General features: G+C 36.7%; 1 protein-coding gene across 2 annotated transcripts in view; it reads left to right on the forward strand.

Annotated features, from left to right (window-relative positions):
* The window catches only part of LOC144966771 (uncharacterized), a 57,556-nt gene extending 38,363 nt beyond the window's left edge, over positions 1–19,193 (forward strand). For both annotated transcript variants that reach the window (XM_078903548.1, XM_078903547.1), the window contains exons 3-5: positions 4,265–4,357; positions 13,907–14,019; positions 18,990–19,193. In XM_078903548.1, coding sequence (XP_078759674.1) covers positions 4,265–4,357; positions 13,907–14,019; positions 18,990–19,011 — 228 coding nt within the window. In that variant the 3' untranslated portion in view covers positions 19,012–19,193. The remainder of the gene's footprint in view (positions 1–4,264; positions 4,358–13,906; positions 14,020–18,989) is intronic.
* Positions 19,194–21,754: the final 2,561 nt, after the last annotated feature.

Here is a 21,754-nt window from a genome sequence, read left to right on the forward strand (position 1 = left end):
AGACATCAAACATTAATTTGACATGCCGATGGAAAGCCTTCTTTACACACATACACACACACACACACACAGACACACACATACACACACCCGCGCACACACTCAGAGAGAGAGAGAGAGAGAGAGAGAGAGAGAAAGAGAGAGGAGAAAGAAGAGCAGAGGATAGAGAGAGAGAGAGAGAGAGAGAGAGAGAGAGAGAGAGAGAGAGAGAGAGAGAGAAAACATACCTACGATACAATAAAAAGAAACAATTGTAAGTACTCAACAGCTTTTTTTTTATCTCTATGCGCTTTGGGATTTTTTATATTGCGCAATATATATCAAAATGTGCTCAAAGCGCTTTACAGGGGACCGTAATCCGACAGCAACTTGGAAGAGGAATCAATTTGCGCCGCCCATAGTGGGATTCGAATCTGGGGTCATAAGACGAGTTTCATTACACAAGACCACGAAGCAGTACATCTCTCCTGATGATAGAACAGTATACATTTGTCATAAAGGACAACATGCAGTCTGTTAGGTACTAGAATTGTTTTGTTTTTTTGTTTTTTTTTTTTTGGGGGGGGTGTGGGAAATTGGCAACACTGCCTTTACAGAAGAGGACCTCCTAATGTTTTTTGTTTGTTTGTTTGTTTGTTTGTTTGTGTGTGTGTGTGTGTGTGTGTGTGTGTGTGCTATTAGGGGAGGGGGCCGTAGCTGTGTAATCGCTTGACCCAACCCTCGGTCCTCATTTAAGTCGATATGTGAGTCCAAGACCATTTTTCTACACAACATACACAGAAACACACTGTTGAAAGTATGTAACATAATGTTACATGATAGAAAATGTCAGAAATTACCATTCAAGAAAGCAAAATTAGCTCTTTTACTTTAAATTGTCTCGCTTGTATTTGCACGATTTTCTACCCCCAAAGAAAAACAAAAAAACAGCGTTAACGATATGAAAAATTACGTTCATTAAACGTCTTGTTTAATAAATCTATGGACAAAACCGAGTTTTTTCATCATATATAATGATAGATAATAAGTTGTGGCAAAACATTGTTGATACATCTCTGATCCTGTCATCTTAGAAAATAATGATTTTTGATGAGTTTTTATTCTAAAACACGGGTTACTTTCTATTCAATTTTGTTTTTGATAAACACACCCGTATGAGAATCGGAGCCAACGCTGTTGATGGCAGACAATCTCCCAGAGGATTCATTAGCGGCAAAGAGAAGAAGATAAATGATAACTGAATAGAGATCCTTCCAAGAGATTAGATGTCCCTGGATCCAAAAGGAATCAGAATGATAGATTTGACGTTGGAGCAAAGAGTGTAAACAAAATCGACCATCTCATTTAAAAACCCTCATTTTCCTTCTTTTTTTTTAAAAAAAAATCTTCTTCCATTTTTAATGCCATTTGTTCTCGTATTTCGTTTCTCTCCTTGTAAGAAATGACCCTTGATGATTATCTATAGAATAGATGGGTCTATAGGTATTTGATGTATGACCACAAATTGTCAAAAGATAGTTCATACTTATACAACGTTAACTCTTGTCGGTAAATTGGCAAATTATGGCTTAGTTACGAATAATGTACGCGGTCAAGATTTACTTTCCAGTTCCGGCCGAAAAATAAAACTGCTTTCAAGATTTTTACTTGTTTACTGGAGTAAAATTTCATCCTTTTAAGTGATTTCCATTAACTTCGAAGTGCTGTTCTGGCGTACGCTGACAAAACACAATCCTCTCATTTTGCCAGAAAACTGTCACTTTCTGTATCCATCGTTCAAAATTACCCTCTACTTGTCAAAAAGTCTCAAAGCTGAAACTTCTTAGGAATTACAACTTTTTAAAGTCTCGGGTTTGCGAAATTGATAACTTGAATGGGTCATTTTAATCGATCGATACATATTATGATAACGAAAATCTCCCCCCAACCCCCCCCCCCCCCCAAAAAAAAAAAAAAAGAAAGATTGAAAATGGTGTTATGTTAGTGAACGGCAGGGTAGTGTTAAATGAGACAGGTGTAGAGGTCGGAGTGTTAAATAGCACAGGATCAACCTGTTGGCTATCTCGTGAGAAAAGAATAAACAAATATTCGTCGGACGGATGTTGTCAATTAGCAAGATTTCTCCAATATCTCTAAAAGATATTATTTTTACTGGGCCATGTTGTAGTCTTGTCTCGATTATCAAAATTTCAATAATCCGAATGTTTGGACAATCCGAACAAATGAGAGAGTTTCCTAATAACCCATAGCCTAGTAGACATAAGGTCTCATAAATCTTACACTGTGCTCGTTGCTACTCTTCCAGCCTCCGGTATTGTCCTCTCGAGTCATTTTAAAATGTTGTTCTCCCATCTTTTATAGGTTTATCCTATCTTTTACCTTTGATTTCATTCAACTAAACTGACAAACCTTTTGAACGGTCGAAAATATTTCTCTTTTTCTTTTCTTTTCGTTTTGCTGATTTTGATTGACCGGTCAATGTTTCTGTTATACGAAAGCAAATTTATATAAAAAAGATAAAAATATAATCTTGAATAATGTGGAATCTATAAATAGTGACTAATATTATCCTCTTCCTTAAAGCCGAATAATAAATTCGAGTTATAAAGGCCAAACTAAGAATGAAGAAATAATAAGAAAACTATGGGGCTTGGACCGTTTTATTCGAGGATATGAACGCTCGACATTCAAGAACGTTAATATTCAAATATTAGTCATGGTCTCAAAATGAAGAGATGATTTAAATGCTCTGAAAAGAATTAATTTTCATATTTAGAAGATATGAATCTTGGATTATGGTTCAGTGATGTTTAAAGTGATTGAATATAGGTTTTTTTAAAAGAACGATATTGAAAACTTTAGTGATTTCGATTATTTCAGCTAAATTGAGTCTTTAATGGGATCTTTGAGTTGGAGAGATCGACCCAGAACGAAGCTGACATGTTCGCACATAGTCAAGGTGAATGGCGATTCTGGATGACCAAAAACTGGATGGCCAGTGTGTCAAGCCCAAAAAGGGAACTAATACCTAATAAATGCCATTTTAAGTAAAATAGAAATGAAGTGACTGTAGTCGGACACCGATTGAAGAACACAAAAGCTAGACATTTGGAAGGGTGTAGTGTTACGTTGATATAATCGTTAACATCACGAGAGCTTTCTATGAAAGGATGGCTATTTCTGACCGAGCTAAGCTATCATTAGTTCAGACTAAATATCTAAGAACCCATTTACATGCCCTTGTAAATGACCAGATTAATATCCGCCCCCCCCCCCTCCCTCTCTCTCTCTCTCTCTCTCTCTCTCTCTCTCTCTCTCTCTCTCTCACTCTCTCGATCTCTCTCTATCTCTATGTCTCTACCTCTTCGTGAAGTCCCTGGTTTGAGAGTTTTGGCCAACATGTCTGTCAATAACAATGGACGATTAAAAGAAAAGCTATGCTTTTTATTATAAACAATTATTATATATTATATTATGTACGGCAGAAAACAAATTTATGCAAGAGGCCAAACTAGTGAAAAAAAAAGCCAAATAATCCTTTTAAAAACTGCCAGTGGTGATTAGTGTCCCAAATCAGTTAACATCTAGTGATATTTAACAAAACCTGAAAGAAAAAGAGTGCTCATAATATGCCAAATCCAGCTTTTATAAAAGCAAATGGCAGCAATGTAAGTTTTTGACATTTTGAACCGAAAACGTCAAAGAGGCAATTCCGCCTTTAAAAAGAAGTTAACCAGTAAGAAACTTGTTAATCAGCAAATCGGTTCACAGTCCAGGAACCATTTAAAATTTCGCTACCTACTTACGTGTTGACTTTATTGACCTTCTTTTGTTTTTATAATGTGTTCCTTCTAACTCCTATTTTGGGGATATTGATGTGGGTCGGGGATTTGTTTATTTCGCGGACGAATCCTAGGCCCAGGTGTTTTTTATCCCTCTACCGATCACACCTACTATTTTCCTGTCTTCCTCATACAAAATAATACAATTTATTATAACGCTTCCACAAAACTAGATCCAATAACATATCCGAATCAGCAAAACAATGAAGCAAAACTGGTAGAAACCTATCTAGCACTGACATAATATAAGTCAAGCAAATGTCTGTAACTTCTGTCCTCTTGAGCACATTATTTTGTCAATTCATTGTGTCTTCTTTATTAAAAATGCAATAACTTTTCAGACCATGCTTTTTTTTTCAGGAACAAAATTGGATTATTCAAGATTTTAAAGATTAAATAATTTTTCTCACCTTTATTTACAGGAAAGAAATTGCCTTGTCCATATGTTCAGTGACAATATTGAAAAATTTGCCAAGTGTGCAGAACCTTGTACGAAAATAGGAAATTGTTTCCAGGTAAGATATTTTTCTAAAATAAATAAACAAATGTGGAAATAGGTGATGTGTACAATGTCAAACACTGACAGAACGCCGTCGTTTCAGTTTGGTCAAAACTTTTTTACTTCAACTATCGAAGCATTAAGATGAGTCTCAACTCGTCAAAAATTATGTAAACCTCGGATTTCGGAAAGCGTCAGTTTTGAAACCGTTTAACATTTCCGGAATCAACTTAATCAATCGCTATCTGAAGGAAAATGTTTCTATTCAAAATGTAAGAATGTGTTTTGTCAGCGTACGACTGTCCACAATGAGATTCCATCCGTTACTTGTATCCTGTGTCCATTCATGGAGGCGTTAGAATCTCCTGTGGTGTTGAATTATGGATGGACATTGTCTGTGGTTTGCCAGATAAGACTTAATACTTGACATTAATTCCAAGAGTAAGAAAAAGTGGTAGAGCCTGATCTGCCTTACACCCACAACACGCCTTTTTTAAAATTTGGCAAGAAAACTTTTACCTCATGTATCGATAGATTACGATCATCCCAAGCTTGTAAATTACAGTTTTAATCCCGAGACTTCTAAAGAAGTTTTTTTTTTCTAAAGTAGTCTCAGATTAAAAACATTTTGATCCAATGATGTATTGAATCAATTTTTATGGTCAAACTAATCCATGCGTTTTGTCATTGTTCGAGAGTGTTGAAATGCGCGGTCAAGTGTTCTTTTTTATTATCCTTATAATATACAACCAGTTGACTCAACCGAAGTAAGCATTTCTTTTGCAATTTCAGAAAGTTGGCTGTTCCATAAATATAGATGATATGTTGGAAAAGAACGAGTGTGGATGACAGTTATATTAACATATTTAATCATGGCTAAGCTAAGACATATCGAGAGCTTGGTTCGTTGTTCAATTTGACATCAATTGGTACCTATTGATCGATGTATTCTTGTTAAAGGTCATTAATTAATTAAATCTCCTCGCCACTTGACCGCCCTCCTACCTAAACCATCTCCTCCCTCTCTCTCTCTCTCTCTCTCTCTCTCTCTCTCTCTCTCTCTCTCTCTCTCTCTCTCTCTCTTGCTCACTCAACATATTTTATATTCTACTTGCATCCACATTTCTATACATCCCCCCAAAATTTTCCTTTTCCGCATAATTTGACAAAATGTGATATTTGTTTTCTTTTTTGTAATCATATATTTTTGTATCTTGTATATTATTTGGTCCTTGTGTCGATGACTGCGTCCGCAACATCTTGTGATATTCACACTGGGATATTTGTTTTCATTTTGTTTTTTGTTTTTGTTTTAAGGGTTAATTGCGATGAGGTTTTCTTCAATGTTTTTAAGACGAAAAGGGAGGGGGGGGGGGGTGCTGTTTTCCTAACTCTTTTATGTAGACTAATGCTTTCAATACACTGGGAATATCTTATAGGCGTCAAGACTTTTCGACCATGCCTAGTAGTTCTAAAAGTTTTGGACATGTTGTGTCAAAACGACATTGACGTTTAAAAATTCGGCATCAAGATTATGAATTGAGGAATTGACAACCCTCAAAGAGTAGGCGATGGAGGGGGGGGGGGGGGGGGGGGGGGTTAACAGGCCCACGTACACCGTCAGTCAAATGTGTATCAGCTTACAAATTTATCTCAGAATTTTAGGATTTGCAGGGGGAAAAGTTTAGTGCTAACACTTTTGGGCGCTTTGTGTGCTTTCTTCTTAATCATATCATAGTTTTGCAGATGGGTTTAGATACCTATATTCCAAACCAATGTCCAATGTTTCTGTTTCCAAGACAACAGTAACAACGATGAGAGTAGGGCTTTATATATCAAAGTGTATGTAAGAAAAGGTGACTGGGACCTTCAACTTTCTGATTCAAATAACACTAAATAGGCTCTTCCCAACGGGTGATCATTCATTGTAAGATCCTCTGATTGAATCGAAAGGCCTGAGGCAATCCCCAATCAGTGGGAAAATACTGATTTTTAGGAAAAGTTTCTTTTCCGTGTTCTTCTTTTTTATATCATGTGTCTGGCACTGTCGTTTTTCTGTGACGTTTAGTGGTATTGTTACTATGGAGCCACAAGAGACATCTGCTGACAGCAGTAGAGATGGTAAAATGTTTGTTATCAAAGTGATTTATCATGTCAGTTCCTGCTAGGGCACTGGAGTCATTGTTATCAGTGCATCGTGCGCTTGAAATGTAACCTTACACTAATCAAAGACTTTTTTTTTTACTATGGACAGACATATTTTATATAAAATATCGATTGATTAAATTGTCCCCCAACTCGTTAAAAGTCCTCAAACTTGACACTTCTTTAAAGTCTCGTGTTGGGAAAACGTCTTAGTCAGTGCATATTAGAAGTAGCCGTTTTCTGGATAAAATGGCCAAAACAAAATGTGTCTTGTCATTGTGCAATCAGTCCTTGAAGCATGCCGAGTGACATCTGCCTGGTTAACATTTCATTTATTCTCTCTCTCTCTCTCTCTCTCTCTCTCTCTCTCTCTCTCTCTCTCTCTCTCTCTCTCTCTCTCATCCTATCTCTCTACTATTGTAGTCTACATCGATGTTTCAGGTCTGTTTGGCCATCATCAGGACTTTGTGGAAAATGTAACAGATCTGTATCATAACGCGATTAAATATCTATGTATTTAGCTAACAAAAACTCACAACATCCGCCAGCCGGATATAACGTACCAGGTAGTAGTAGTAGTAGTAGTAGTAGTAGTAGTAGTAGTAGTAGTAGTAGTAGTAGTAGTAGTAGTAGTAGTAGCAGTAGTATGATAATAACAGAAAATGAAGTGAGTAGAAAAGTGCCAGAAGACAATAGAGAATACAAATCTAATTCATGGGATTGGGGGGGGGGGGGCTCGATCCCACAACCTTACTGATACGACAACTTCGCCTGGCACGTGAGAGGGACGATATGCAGTCGACGCATTCCACCACTTCAGAAAAATGGGTTCAAATGTAGTGTCTATCCTGAATCCCTCTCCCGACTTCTTGAGGTCATGGGTTCAAGATACACAAATTCCGTGAAGTTTGTTTACTAGACAGCAGGAATTCTAAAGCTCTATTTATTCTCAACACAAACATATAACATAGAGACGATTGAGACATTGAGTAAGCTCCGATATTGGGGTTGAATATTAATTCAAAAAATGAGTGGAGCCGGCACTTATGTTGATAATAACAGACAATGAAGTGAGTAGAAAAGTTACAGTAGTAGTCGCCGTAGAATCGAATGGCTACATCTCCACAAAGGAAGTCTCCAACCAGTCTTTAAATTCGTCACCGCACATGAGTACAACCTCGAAATTACCCACTTCCCTCGGGCATGGTATCTGTTCAATATTCCCTCCAGGCTTCCCCAATAATAAAGTTCTCGAGTTCTGTTGTAAAAAGGCTTTCTGGATTTTAGTCGTGATGTTTTGGGAGCTTAATTTGTGATGGTTTTTAAAGGTGTAATAGGGTGGGGTCTTCCACTTTTTGGACTAATTTTTGGGTTGCGTCTTTTCCGGTCGTGTGATTGCGCTTGTAGTTGGGAGCCAAGGTGTTGGTGTTGATTTGAGACATCCAGTTATTATGGTTTCTAAATGATACTTTCTGTGACCTTCCAACTCTCTGATCCATAGAGCAAAATGCTCAGGACAGTACTCTCAAAAATCTCTTTTTTAGTGCTGGATTACAATCCCGTTTTGAGTAGATTGGCCACATAGTATATTTGAAACTTTAACTTGGGCTTTCACATAGGGCAATAGCCACTAAACGTGCTCAATGCGCTTTACAAATGGTCCCTGACCAAGATCAACACGTAACAAGTAGACCGAGACATGACGCCTATTGGGCGATATTGCATTTTGTTTCCGACAGAGACAACTTAAAACGGCCAGGTACTCATTTTACACCTGAGTACAGTGAAAGAATGTAAATAAAGAGCCTTTTCCAAGAAGGCTCGAACTCAGGACCTTCTGATCCGAAAGTCAAGTGTCATATCACAAGACAACATCGCCGCACAATATTCTATTTCATATAATTTATACCCATGATGTTTCAGACTTAAAGTAATGAAATTCCCATATCATTTACCGCCTTAATACACAGTCTGACACCTGTAGAAATGTCGAATGAATGCCATACGTCAAGTTATCACTTAGGCTAACTCGTGATAAGTCTCAGAAGTAGACTAATTAATCTATTTGACATTTTTGTTATACCATTCTATTTATGCCTGAGTGATTTCGATGCTTGAAATAGAATCTATATTCAAAAATACAAAACTTAGGATAAGTATATCTGTGACCCTCTAATTAGGATCGGCACCAAGTCCATTCGGCAGATCTACGTTGGTGTTTTTGTATTTTTGCATCTCATTGCAATATCACTCTTGTTTGGTCGAATAGTAATTTCTTTCATGATCAATGGGCATAGCTCATCGAACACATTTTTCAATGAATTATTATAATTTTTCATGATCGTTATCAAAACAATATCCAGAGGTAAGTAAATCCAAAGACTTGGTGGTTTCTTGAAATGTTTCTATGTTTAGTGATTTTGTTATAGGGTATGTGATTTTTTTTCTTGATGGTAGTTTTGCATTCAAATTTTTCTCTCTTGTCTAGTTGTATATTTGTCTGTTTTCCTTTTTTGATTCATTCGTCGTGTTTTGATTATTGACACATGTGATGGCAATACTTCATAACAACATAATTGAAAAATAATAGGTAAGTCGCATATTTGTTATCAAATTAAAACAGGTGCCCAGGAGAAATACCCATTCTATCTTACATCGGCAAAACGCTTTTTTTTTGTTTTGGTTTGAATGTGAAAGAATTAAGGTGACATTAACAAACAAAAAATCTAAAGCGAAACTTCAAATAATGCTATTTTTGAAAGAAGGCTTATATTTAGGTATTTTTTGACAAGCTGGAGGTCATCTTAATTCATTCATATTTGAAATAAACAATTTCTTGAAATAATGAAAATGCCTTTTGCCATTCGTTTACGACAAGGTTGTCTCCATGACTATAGACAGTACTTAAGATTATCTTGCACACAATCACGAATCCAGACTTGTTTCATTGATTATTATTCCAATACACAATGTCTTTGTTGATCACATGTCTACGTTCATTATGTCCAAAATCCTTAAAATAAGAGTCTAGCCGCCTTAATTCAAGTTTGATAACCCTTGTAATTTTGGTATCACTATTGTTACCATAGAAATACTCTCGTATCAACACAAAGCATTCGCCGTGATAATAATGATGAAATTGCCCCTAATTTGAGATGAGTTACCAAGCTTGGATGACGTACTCACAAAACGTTGACCGGAGTGAGAGTCACGATACCAGGTCACATACAGAAGCGCCCCCTACAATGACAAACACCCCTTTTTTTATTTTGCCCAGAAACGTTTTGATTCATAAAACGATAGATTAAAATGGCCATAACCTTTCAGAACTTGATTGACACTTATTAACAAATCTCACGCTTCAGATTTGTTAACAAATTGAGGATTGTTTTGATTTCCCAATGCATGAAATAAAAAAATTCCCCGCCAAAATGAAAAAAAGAAAAAAGCGTTGCTTTTTTTGTGTGTGTGAATATGACGCAAAGCGGTCATTTACCTACAGATTACGGTTCAAAGAGCCATATATGTCTTGATCCTATGGGGTGTTTTTTTTTTTTATTCAAGGCTATATATAAAGCGGCAGTTTGTCATGCTAACCTCTGACAAAACATCTATTTTTTCATGCTAGCCAAAAAACTTTTACTTGTGGCGATCTCCGTTTCCTACGAACTTCGAAGACTTACCACATACTGCTGACTGCAAGACTACTCTACACGTCAGATCAGACAAAAACGTAAACACGAGAGAACTCATTAAATTTATAAAATTCACTACACATTGCTTTCATTGTTTGTTGTTTCCAGTAAAGTAGATGCTACATTGGTGACCCCGACGTAAAACAACTTAAGAGATAGGTATATATTATTATTATTATTATTTACCAGTTCAACTCTTCACAAGAACATAATAATAATAAACATGTCTATCGACGCCGTAGCATTGAAATTGCCCACATTCTGGACCACTTGTCCTTCAGCGTGGTTTGCACAAAGCGAGGCACAATTTGCCTTACGCGATGTAACAAGCGATGAAACAAAGTACTACTATGTAGTGGCTGCCTTAGACTCAGACACAGCAACTAGAGCCCTTGCTATTCTATCATCACCACCCAAGGAAGGTAAATATGAAATACTGAAAAACTTCCTGCTGTCTGCGTTCGGCCTTTCGGAAACAGAGAGAGCGGAATCTCTACTCAACATGAATGGTTTGGGCGACTTAAAGCTGCATTTGTCGATTCTACGCAACCAGTTTCCCTTGCCACCCCACCTCGTCGTGGACGCCCACCGAATACGAACAGAAACATACAAAACTCCCGTACTGCTTCTGATGATACTAACGTAGTGCCTACTAAGAAGCTATCTCGCTCAGGACGTACCATTAAACGACCTCGGTACTACAAAGATGACTAGTCCGTGTTTGGGGGGGCATGTGTGGCGATCTCCGTTTCCTACGAACTACGAAGACTTACCACATACTGCTGACTGCAAGACTACTCTACACGTCAGATCAGACAAAAACGTAAACACGAGAGAACTCATTAAATTTATAAAATTCACTACACATTGCTTTCATTGTTTGTTGTTTCCAGTAAAGTAGATGCTACATACTTCAATTATCCCGTGATGACTATGGCCATTTACCTTTTAGCTTGAGTCTTTATATAGCCCAATATCCACTAAATATGCTCAAAGAGTTTTACAAGGGGTCCCTGGCCAACAGCTACACATGTAGGACGTTACACCTGTTGGGCGATATTACATTTTTTCACAACACTGTTAACGGCCACGTACTCATTTTATACCCGAGTACGGTGAGAGAATGTGAATGAATAGCCTTTTTGAAGGACTCAACTATGCACCGAGCGAGAATCGAACCCAGGTTCTTTCGATCCGAAAGCGAGTGTCATACGACAAGACCACATAGACGCACCTTTCAAAAAGATTCGAGACCTGACGTTTAGTGGTGAATATGATGATGATGATGATGATGATGATGATGATGATGACGATGATGATGATGACGACGACGATGATGATGATGATGATGATCTTGATGATGATGATGATGATGATGATGGTGGTGGTGGTAGTAGTAGTAGTAGTAGTAGTAGTAGTAGTAGTAGTAGTAGTAGTAGTAGTAGTAGTAGTAGTAGTAGTAGTAGTAGTAGTAGACGTTGGTGGCTCAGTCTCACAGTGTCTCGTATTGTCACAAAAACCATGCAATTTTAATTTATTTCGGTGAACGGATAGGTGACAATAGCTGGAGAATGAGGTTGAGATGACCGCGTGATTAGGCTTTGGGTACAAGCTTTAAAGGATCGATCTTATCAGATTGTTTTCACAGTTTGAATTTTGATGCAAATTTTAAGAGAAAAAAAAATCTAAATACACGCCACTTTGTCATAATGAGAATTTGTTTTGCTGTTAATTTTTTTTTCTTTTTGGTCCTTTTTCTTCTTCTTCTTCTTCTTCTTCTTCTTCTTCTTCTTCTTCTTCTTCTTCTTCTTCTTCTTCTTCTTCTTCTTCTTCTTCTTCTTCTTCTTCTTCTTCTTCTTCTTCTTCTTCTTCTTCTTCTTCTTCTTCTTCTTCTTCTTCTTCTTCTCTTCTTTCTTCTTCTTCTTCTTCTTCTTCTTCTTCTTCTCTTCTTCTTCTTCTTTCTTCTTCTTCTTCTTCTTCTTCTTCTTCTCTTCTTCTTCTTCTTCTTCTTCTTCTTCTTCTTCTTCTTCTTCTTCTTCTTCTTCTTCTTCTTCTTCTTCTTCTTTCTTCTTCTTCTTCTTCTTCTTCTTCTTCTTCTTCTTCTTCTTCTTCTTCTTCTTCTTCTTCTTCTTCTTCTTCTTCTTCTTCTTCTTCTTCTCTTCTTCTTCTTCTTCTTCTTCTTCTTCTTCTTCTTCTTCTTCTTCTTCTTCTTCTTCTTCTTCTTCTTCTTCTTCTTCTTCTTCTTCTTCTTCTTCTTCTTCTTCTTCTTCTTCTTCTTCTTCTTCTTCTTCTTCTTTCTTCTTCTTCTTCTTCTTCTTCTTCTTCTTCTTCTTCTTCTTCTTCTTCTTCTTCTTCTTCTTCTTCTTCTTCTTCTTCTTCTTCTTCTTCTTCTTCTTCTTCTTCTTCTTCTTCTTCTTCTTCTTCTTCTTCTTCTTCTTCTTCTTCTTCTTCTTCTTCTTCTTCTTCTTCTTCTTCTTCTTCTTCTTCTTCTTCTCTTCTTCTTCTTCTTCTTCTTCTTCTTCTTCTTCTTCTTCTTCTTCTTCTTCTTCTTCTTCTTCTTCTTCTCTTCTTCTTCTTCTTCTTCTTCTTCTTCTTCTTCTTCTTCTTCTTCTTCTTCTTCTTCTTCTTCTTCTTCTTCTTCTTCTTCTTCTTCTTCTTCTTCTTCTTCTTCTTCTTCTTCTTCTTCTTCTTCTTCTTCTTCTTCTTCTTCTTCTTCTTCTTCTTCTTCTTCTTCTTCTTCTTCTTCTTCTTCTTCTTCTTCTTCTTCTTCTTCTTCTTCTTCTTCTTCTTCTTCTTTCTTCTTCTTCTTCTTTCTTCTTCTTCTTCTTCTTCTTCTTCTTCTTCTTCTTCTTCTTCTTCTTCTTCTTCTTCTTCTTCTTCTTCTTCTTCTTCTTCTTCTTCTTCTTCTTCTTCTTCTTCTTCTTCTTCTTCTTCTTCTTCTTTTCTTCTCTTCTTCTTCTTCTTCTTCTTCTTCTTCTTCTTCTTCTTCTTCTTCTTTCTTCTTCTTCTTCTTCTTCTTCTTTCTTCTTCTTCTTCTTCTTCTTCTTCTTTCTTCTTCTTCTTCTTCTTCTTCTTCTTCTTCTTCTTCTTCTTCTTCTTCTTCTTCTTCTTCTTCTTCTTCTTCTTCTTCTTCTTCTTCTTCTTCTTCTTCTTCTTCTTCTTCTTCTTCTTCTCTCTCTCTCTCTCTCTTGATTTTTCTTCTCTATTTTATTTTTTCTTTGGGGTTTACCCCCGTTTTTATCCGTAATGTGCGTGACTAGAATATTTGTTTCTCTTTGTTTAATGTGTGCGAATTCAATCATCAAGAAATTTTCATCAAAAAATATTTTAGTACCTAGAATTTGAGATGGGCCGTTGATACGCGATATCTAGATAAACACAATCCTATCTTTCATTTTTTTTTTTTGTGCACGTTTACGTTGTATGTGATATGAGTGTTTGTTTCTTTGTTTGTTTTAATGGGGGGGGGGGGGGGGGGGGGGGGGGGGGGTATAAAGTAAAGAAAGCAAAACATAAAGCAATTCGCTTTATACTAGTCACATGTAGTACTCTCAAGGTCCCATGTTTGAATGTTTGTGCCAAGATGAGGGTCATTTAAATCGATCGATATTTGATGGATGCGTTTTCTGGTGGCCAATTTTTTTAAATACGTCCCGTCCATAGAAAGACGGCTAACGGGTTAAAGACAATTATAGTTACAAGTTCCCATTTTCCCTTTCTTTCAGCGCTGTGCGTTGGGAGCAGACGTGATCCAACAGGAATGTGAGGAGCTCTGCGACGGAGTAAGCCCGTGTTATGATGACTGCTACAATCACCGGATCAACCAAAGAATGAACGCGTGAGTAAATAAATTATGACATTAAATTAATGTTTTACGCTGACTTGCCAATTTTATCCTTTTGGGCAGAAAATGTTGACAAATTTTGGGGCGCATCCGACGAGATAACTTTAAAAACTGATCAGTTGCATTTTCATCATTCAGAGAAAACTAAACTGCAAATGCAATTTAACTAGATACTCAAAGAGGAGAATATCTGTCTTGTTTTCCCCCATTTGGATTCAATAGTCTGATGTTACGTCAGCCCAGCAACGAGCAGCTTGGTTCGAAACAAAGAAAATCGGTACTGTTTACTCTTCATGCTGGCTAGAACTTTTTCACATGTCATGTGATCAGAATGTATAAAAGTCAAAACATGATCAGATTTATAATGTTTTTCTCCTATGGATGCACTTTTATGCTCGTCGGAGAAGTATTTCATAAGGGCGTCCGCAATTGTTCCGATAGTTTAGAACCAGCTACTAAGTTCTATGCGTCATTCTATGCGTCATTACGAGGGAAGTGACGTCGCGACTGTTGAAGCCTATTCGTGTGTGTTTTGAAATGTTCATATTTTCTATGGTGATTCTAAGGCCTCCAATGGATTGGTTGAAAGTGCTAAATCATTGTCAGTCTGGTTTTGACTGCACAGTTTGAGTTTCATCGAGAAGTATTAATTTATTCCCCGAATGTTCCTGGCATCCAAACATTATTCGTGAAGTATCGTGAACTTTAGATAATATGTGGATAATTTAATCCCATATACGAGGAGCCAGATAGCCGAGTAGATATGGCATTATATTCCACATACGGGACTCAGGTTCGAACCACGCTGTGAGAATCACGTTTCACGATCAGGAAACTTGGCGTCATTGCACATTTTGCAGCTGATGCCCAATTTGTCAGTCTTTTCTCTAAAGACTAAAATTTCTCCTGAGGATGATTATATATATACATACACACATAAAAATACACACACAAACACGCGCGCACACACACACACACACACACACAGCTCTATGAATACTCAAGGACACTGTGTGATATCTTTTGACCTGCCCTGGTGGGCATGTGGTCACTTGCTATCTTCTATCCCCTATATCTGTTTTCTGAGTTGCCATCTCTTTGTCGTGGATTGGTTTTGTTCTTGCTGCCTTACCGGAATCCTTGGCTGAGAGGGAAATAGTCAAATGTAAAGTGTAGTTTTTTCCCCTTGTAATTCATCTTTCTGTTATATACTGTTACATTTTTGATTTTGCATATATATAATGGCTTGTAAATATCTGAGTGCATTCCTCTTAGCGGGATCATGTGATAGTGTCTGGATAGGACTTTTAGATCATCTCAAACTAAGTACACTGATAGTGTCCTCCTGGAATCTACATCTGTTCCTTATCTAAACCATTCCCCTTCGTCTTACTTTTTCTTGTGTGCTATCAATTGAAAACATAGAATGTTTCGACTATCACATTTTCCTCATTTTTACCGGCGCTGAAATGACCTAGATGTGTCGCAAGCGCCGTAAAACCCTTAAAAACAAAACAAACTTAAGGACAGAAAGCCATTGTCAGAATGGTGTGAACATTGTCACCATCCGGTCACTGACACGCGCAGGAACGTTTGATTGACTTACACGAAATACAGAGTCGCTGAGCCCATTGACACCATCAAGAATAAATAAAGATTATGATCAGAAGAGATCAACTTTCCGGAGAAAATCGAGCCCTGTGACCTCAACTGTAATTATATTATTTCTCCAGCTGATATTTCTGTTTACTTACATAACAATTTGGGACCACTCCGTGTTGTGGTTGTGTGTGTGTGTGTGTGAGAGAGAGAGAGAGAGAGAGAGAGAGAGAGAGAGAGAGAGAGAGAGAGAGAGAGAGAGATCTGATATAATTTAGTAATATTATGTAACATCCAACCAATTTAATCATTACCATTAGCAACAATAATATAACTCCTGGTTTGAGGGTGAACAAAATGGCCATTAGCCAATAAGTCTCCAACCTCTTCCTTCCCTCTATCACATTGGGTTACCCACCACCTTAAAGGTATTGACCCAGCTCACTTTACTGCACTGCACAGCGGCTGACGCCTGGGGAATTCCAGTCTTCCCTGGGAATATACCTTAAAAGACGAATTTCTCCTTCATTATTATTATTATTATTATTATTATTATTATTATTATTATTATTATTATTATTATTATTATTATTATTATTTACTTAATGGTTAGACTACAAGAACAGGTCCAGAGGGTACTGTTTGACGACCGTTCTCTTTCTTTGACACAATTCTGCAGAGATAAAGAATACATGTTCAATAAGGAACTAAAGTGTGATGTCAAAAAATTGTTTCCAATCTCATTGGATTTGTAAAAACCAGTCTTCCGAAGGACTGAATACACACCTTGTGCAATTGATCTTCTGGTTTCAGAGTGATGGCATCTTATTTTCTAGTCTAAATAATATAAGCTGGTCGTAAATAAGGATAATCCATCCTCACTCTTTTACGTTCCGTAATCTTAAAAATCTACCTATACATCCTGCTACTAAGATAGTTATGCCACCTTATGATTCAATATGTAATCTATTTATTATTAGTCCTCCGAAGTATTTTGGAAAAGGAAGAGTAAACGGTGTGACGTCATGATTTCTCTGCCCTCTTGTTTGTCACAGTCGCAAATACTCATCTCATATTATAAACAAGAATGATGTTGATAGAAAAGCGTTAATATACGTGCTTAATGTCTCGTCCATGCATGCGATGATTATGTTGTACCTATTGTGTACACGCTGCACAATTTATATATTAATATTGTTATTGTACCCGGTCGAAGCGTTAATTATATATCATAATATTACGTTATAAGAACGGACTAGCCAAAGGGCGTCATAGCATTTAGTCAACATCTATTAACATTTATATGTAATATGGGTTTGTTTTGTTTTTAATTATCGGCGTATTTCTAACATTTTTGACGTGGGGAAGAATAAATGAGACACACCTGTGCAATGAATTGGTGAAATGTTGCATAGAGCATATCAGTAGGGGCGCAATTAGTTTATAAGCACAGACACATTAATAGCTAAAATATCATATATGTGTGTGTGTTTGTGTGGAATAAAGCCGTTTAAATTCGCTTATATCAATATCGTATAGTAGAATCGTTGGTAGAATATAAACGGCATTATATAACGCAAGCCGCATCGCTGATCTTGTTGTATCTTGCCGTTCACTTATCGTAAACTTTGATCCTTTACTCCTGCCTGGATGGGATTTTAAGTAATATCAAAATAGGCACATTGCTGGAATCGACATGGAATCATCTGTTACCGACGTGCACTTATTGCAGGCTTATCAGTGTACTGGAAATATTTAAAAAATGACGCAAAATATTGTACATTACAACAATGTTAACTCTTTCCTTACGAAACATTTTCAATGTTTTTACCAAATTGTCATGCCTTCCTAACACTAAAAGTGATTTATTAAAACCCAAAGCTAAGAGCATGCTAAACATAATTTTGTTCTACAAAATAACATTAAGTTCTTTTAAACTATAAAAAGATTTTTCTTCCAATTTTCTGATGTACATAAAAGTTCTGTGTAAGAAAAATGTTCACTGTATCGTAACGATTATGACGATTTTCCTGTAGTTGGTAAGGAGAGGGTTAAACTATAAGTGGGTTCGGATGTCTGATCGGTTTATATGTACACGTCATCTGTTCCCTATATTTAAACTAGTTTCCTTCGTCTTACTTTATCTTCAGTGCTTTTAACTTCAGATTTACAACTTTCCTCTGTCATCTTCCTTTTTACTGGCGCTGAAATGACCTTCAAATGTCACTAGCGCCGTAAAAACTCTAAAAAAAACAAAACAAACAAACTCTTCAACTAATTGCATTTTGCTGACGTCACTCCATTCTGCATAACTCAGAGTTTCCGTGGTAATCATGCCCCGCAGACATTTAGCAAATCACTACATCGTAATTAACACTTTATCCATATCAAAATGTTCGTTGATTATTCTTACTCGGGAATTGCTTGAAGGTTAATTAACATTTGATACAAGTTATCTTGTTTTGTTTTGCGTTATTTTAAAAGTTTCGCTTTGTTTTGTTTAGATTTGCTTGTTTGCTTTTTTGTTTGTTTGTTTTTTTACTTTTTGTTGTTGTTGTTGTTGTTTATTTTATGTTGTGGTTGCTTTCTTTACAAGTGTTTTCTTTAGTTGGGTGTGTCAGTGACCGATGGATGACAGTCACTCTGAAATCCTGGCCCCAGAATGGTGAATCCGTGAAAATGAGCTACACTAATGTTCAAATTAATTATTTCACTAACAAATAAACACACACACAGAGGCAAACACACACACACACACATACACACACAAACACACACAAAGATATAAATCACAAAGTTTAGAATGGATTGTAATTTTATATATCAATCACCCGCTGCGATTTGTATAATAACACAACATGCATTCTTTGCAAAACCAATGGTATCTATTACAAATGTTGGAGAAAAAAAATTAGTAATAATAATAATAATGATAATAATAATAATAATAATAATAATAATAATAATAAGAAGAAGAAGAAGAAGAAGAAGAAGAAGAAGAAGAAGAAGAAGAAGAAGAAGAAGAAGAAGAAGAAGAGAAGAAGAAGAAGAAGAAGAAGAAAAATATTGATGTTGACGATAAAGATGATGATGATGATGATGATGATGATGATGATGATGATGATGATGATGATGATGATGATGATGATGATGATGATGATGATAAAAACAACACTTATCAATTTTGATATAACGCTAGGTCATACAAACGTGTTTAAAAACACTTTCCCTCGGTAACGAAAACGTTACAAATTGCCGTCCATGTTATAAAGAAACACATATTACGACAGTTTAAACTCCAGATAGTTTGTCTTTGAATCAATAATATGATCTCCTTTCATTATTTTCTTTCTTTTTGTCCACAGGATATTCATAAAGCGCCCTTAACTCTTTCCTTCGCACGCAAAACAAGAAAAGACTATAATAATAATTATAACAAAAATACATTTCTGATACCTGGAATGGGAGCATGGAGTCGGTGGTCAATCGATGTTAACAGGACAAAGTCCACGAGTACGTCTGCAGTTATCCGAATGCAAGGAAAGAAAATAAAGAATGCATTATTCTGATCCTGTGGTGTTAGCATTATTTTTGTTTAGTATTTTATTTATTTTCTGTTTTGTTATGTTATATATATATATATATATATTATATATATATATATATATATATGTATATATTATATATATATATATATATATATATATATATATATATATATATATATATATATATATATATATATATATATATATATAATATGACTTGACTTACTTGACTTAGATGCCTTTCGCGTCTCGACCGAAAGATCGGGTCGCCTTGGCTGTTTCCAGTATTTCCTGTGTGAGGTGTCTCCAATATTGCCGGTCCTCTGCTAGGGTAATCAGATTTTCAAGGTCCCCTGCCGTTATGAGACTAATGCTTTGTCCAAGTGTTGTGAGGTTTTTGTTTAGGATCACAGGGAGTGTTGTGATCGGTCTTCCTCTGAAAAGGTTCCCGTGTTTTTGGAAGTATCCCGACATGGCTTGGTTAGCTGGTATGTTTTTGTCCCTGCGTAGTATGTGACCGAAAAGTTGCCATCGTTGTTGTAAAATGTCAAGGGAGATTGGTCTTTCTTTTGTGATCTTATAGAGTGATTCATTTGAGATCTTTTTTGGGTATTTGATGTCCAGTACCCTTCTTAGCTGTGTGCGATGGAAGGCATCCAGATGTTCTTCTTCGGATTTTGTCAACGCCCAAGTGCCGCAGTTATACAGAAGTACCGGTTTTACAAGAGCACGGTACAGTTTCAGTTTGGTTTTTCTCTTTATTTTGTCACTTCTAATCCATACATTGGTGAGTTTACTGAGTGCGGCGTTTGATAGCTGTTTTTTTCTTTGTACATCCTCGGTGTCTCCAATTAGTGAGCCGACTTTCTTTGTTCTTTTCCATTCCTCTTTGTTCCTCGATATTGTTGTAAATTCGGTTTTATTGGCATTGACTTGGAGGTTACATTTCATGAGGGTATTTTGTATGATGTCTATATTTGCTGGTGTTGATCCAATAAAATCGACATCATCTGCATAGGCGATTTCTCTAGGGATTGCATTCTCAATATGAGTCGTTGGTTTTGGAATGACTTTTCGAACTTCTTTCAGAGGGTGTTCTAAGTATATTGTGAACAGAATCGGGCTCAGACTCCTTGGGGGGTCCCGATGTTACTTTCGAACTGCGTCTGTTTTGTGGCCCCGTATACCCTTGGTTGTATCTTTGTGTTGCTGAGGAGAAATCGGATTATTCGGAGCTCGTCTTCGTCAACTATGTCTGTTAGTATCTCCAAAAGTTTTCCTCTGTCGATCGTATCAAAGGCTGCGGACATATCGATTCCGGTTATTGTTATGGATATGTTTTCTTTGAGTGCCTTTGCTGCCAACCATTTATGTGTCCATACAACGTCCGATGTGCTTCTGTCTTGGCGAAACCCGCTTTGGCTATGTGATAGATATTTTTCTATTTTCGGTCTAATTCTGTTGAGGACAATAGTTGACAGTGTTTTTCTTATGGTATTCAGTAATGTTATTGGGCGCAGGTTGTTTACGGGTCCTTTCGTTTTTCCTGGTTTTTGTATTGTAATTAGGACACCGCTGTTTATGTCCCAGTCTTTGTGTGTTGAGAATGTTTTGTTCATTAAATGTGTACAGACAACGAAGACAGAAAGGTAAAACGGCAGTCAAAATAAACACGGCAAAAATAGTAAATGAGCGAGAATGTCGCTTTCATTACCAGTATGAACTTAACTCAAGTCTATGGAAAATAAAGCAAAACAGCAATCCAAACAATGAATGGAAAGAGACGCAAGCGGCAATGAAATATGCGGGGGAAGAAAGTGCAGGCTCTATTAATACAACTAAGAACAAACCAAATCGAACGCCCAACATCGCTATTAACGATCTATCGCGGCAACAAAAAGAACTTAGGATCAGGATACAAAACACGAAAGACTAGGAAGAAATAATAAACCTGAAAACGGAACGAAACAAAATACTGCATTCAATTCGATCACTTAAAATAAAACACAGAAACGAGGAATTAGACAAAAAAGTGGAAGACATAGAAAAGTCCAAAAATAAAGCATCGTCTATGTTCAAAGCGACGAAATCTCTGAACCGAAAACCATTCGAGAACCCAAAACTACAGGATAAATTTGGCAAACAGACAACAAATCCCAACGATATCCTTGACATTGTAACTGACCACTTCCAGCAGAAATTTCACAAACAAGTCTCACAAATATCGCCCTTCTCAGGAAACCCTAGAGACCTAAACAACCGCATCACAACAACTGAAGTTAGAAATAGCATAAAGTGCCTAAACAATAACAGATCCCCAGGCGAAGATGAAATTCCCGCTGAATTGCTGAAATGCGGTACCCTCTCCCTGGATCTGAGCATTGCAAACATATAATATATATATAACTCAGGGGAGTTCTCTTGAACCACGTAGAGTGCTCGACAGATTCTTGGAGCGAATTGCTAATTATTTGTCCTCGCGAGGTGAGAACAAATAATTAATATTATAATATGGCTAGCACTATTCAGTATCTGATACTGAATAGTGGTTTTGCACTATTCAGTATCAGATACTGAATAGC

The sequence above is a fragment of the Berghia stephanieae genome, chromosome 2 (assembly GCF_034508935.2).
Source record: "Berghia stephanieae isolate SIO BIC M18660-M18661 chromosome 2, UCSD_Bste_1.3, whole genome shotgun sequence".
Lineage (NCBI taxonomy): Eukaryota > Metazoa > Mollusca > Gastropoda > Nudibranchia > Aeolidiidae > Berghia > Berghia stephanieae.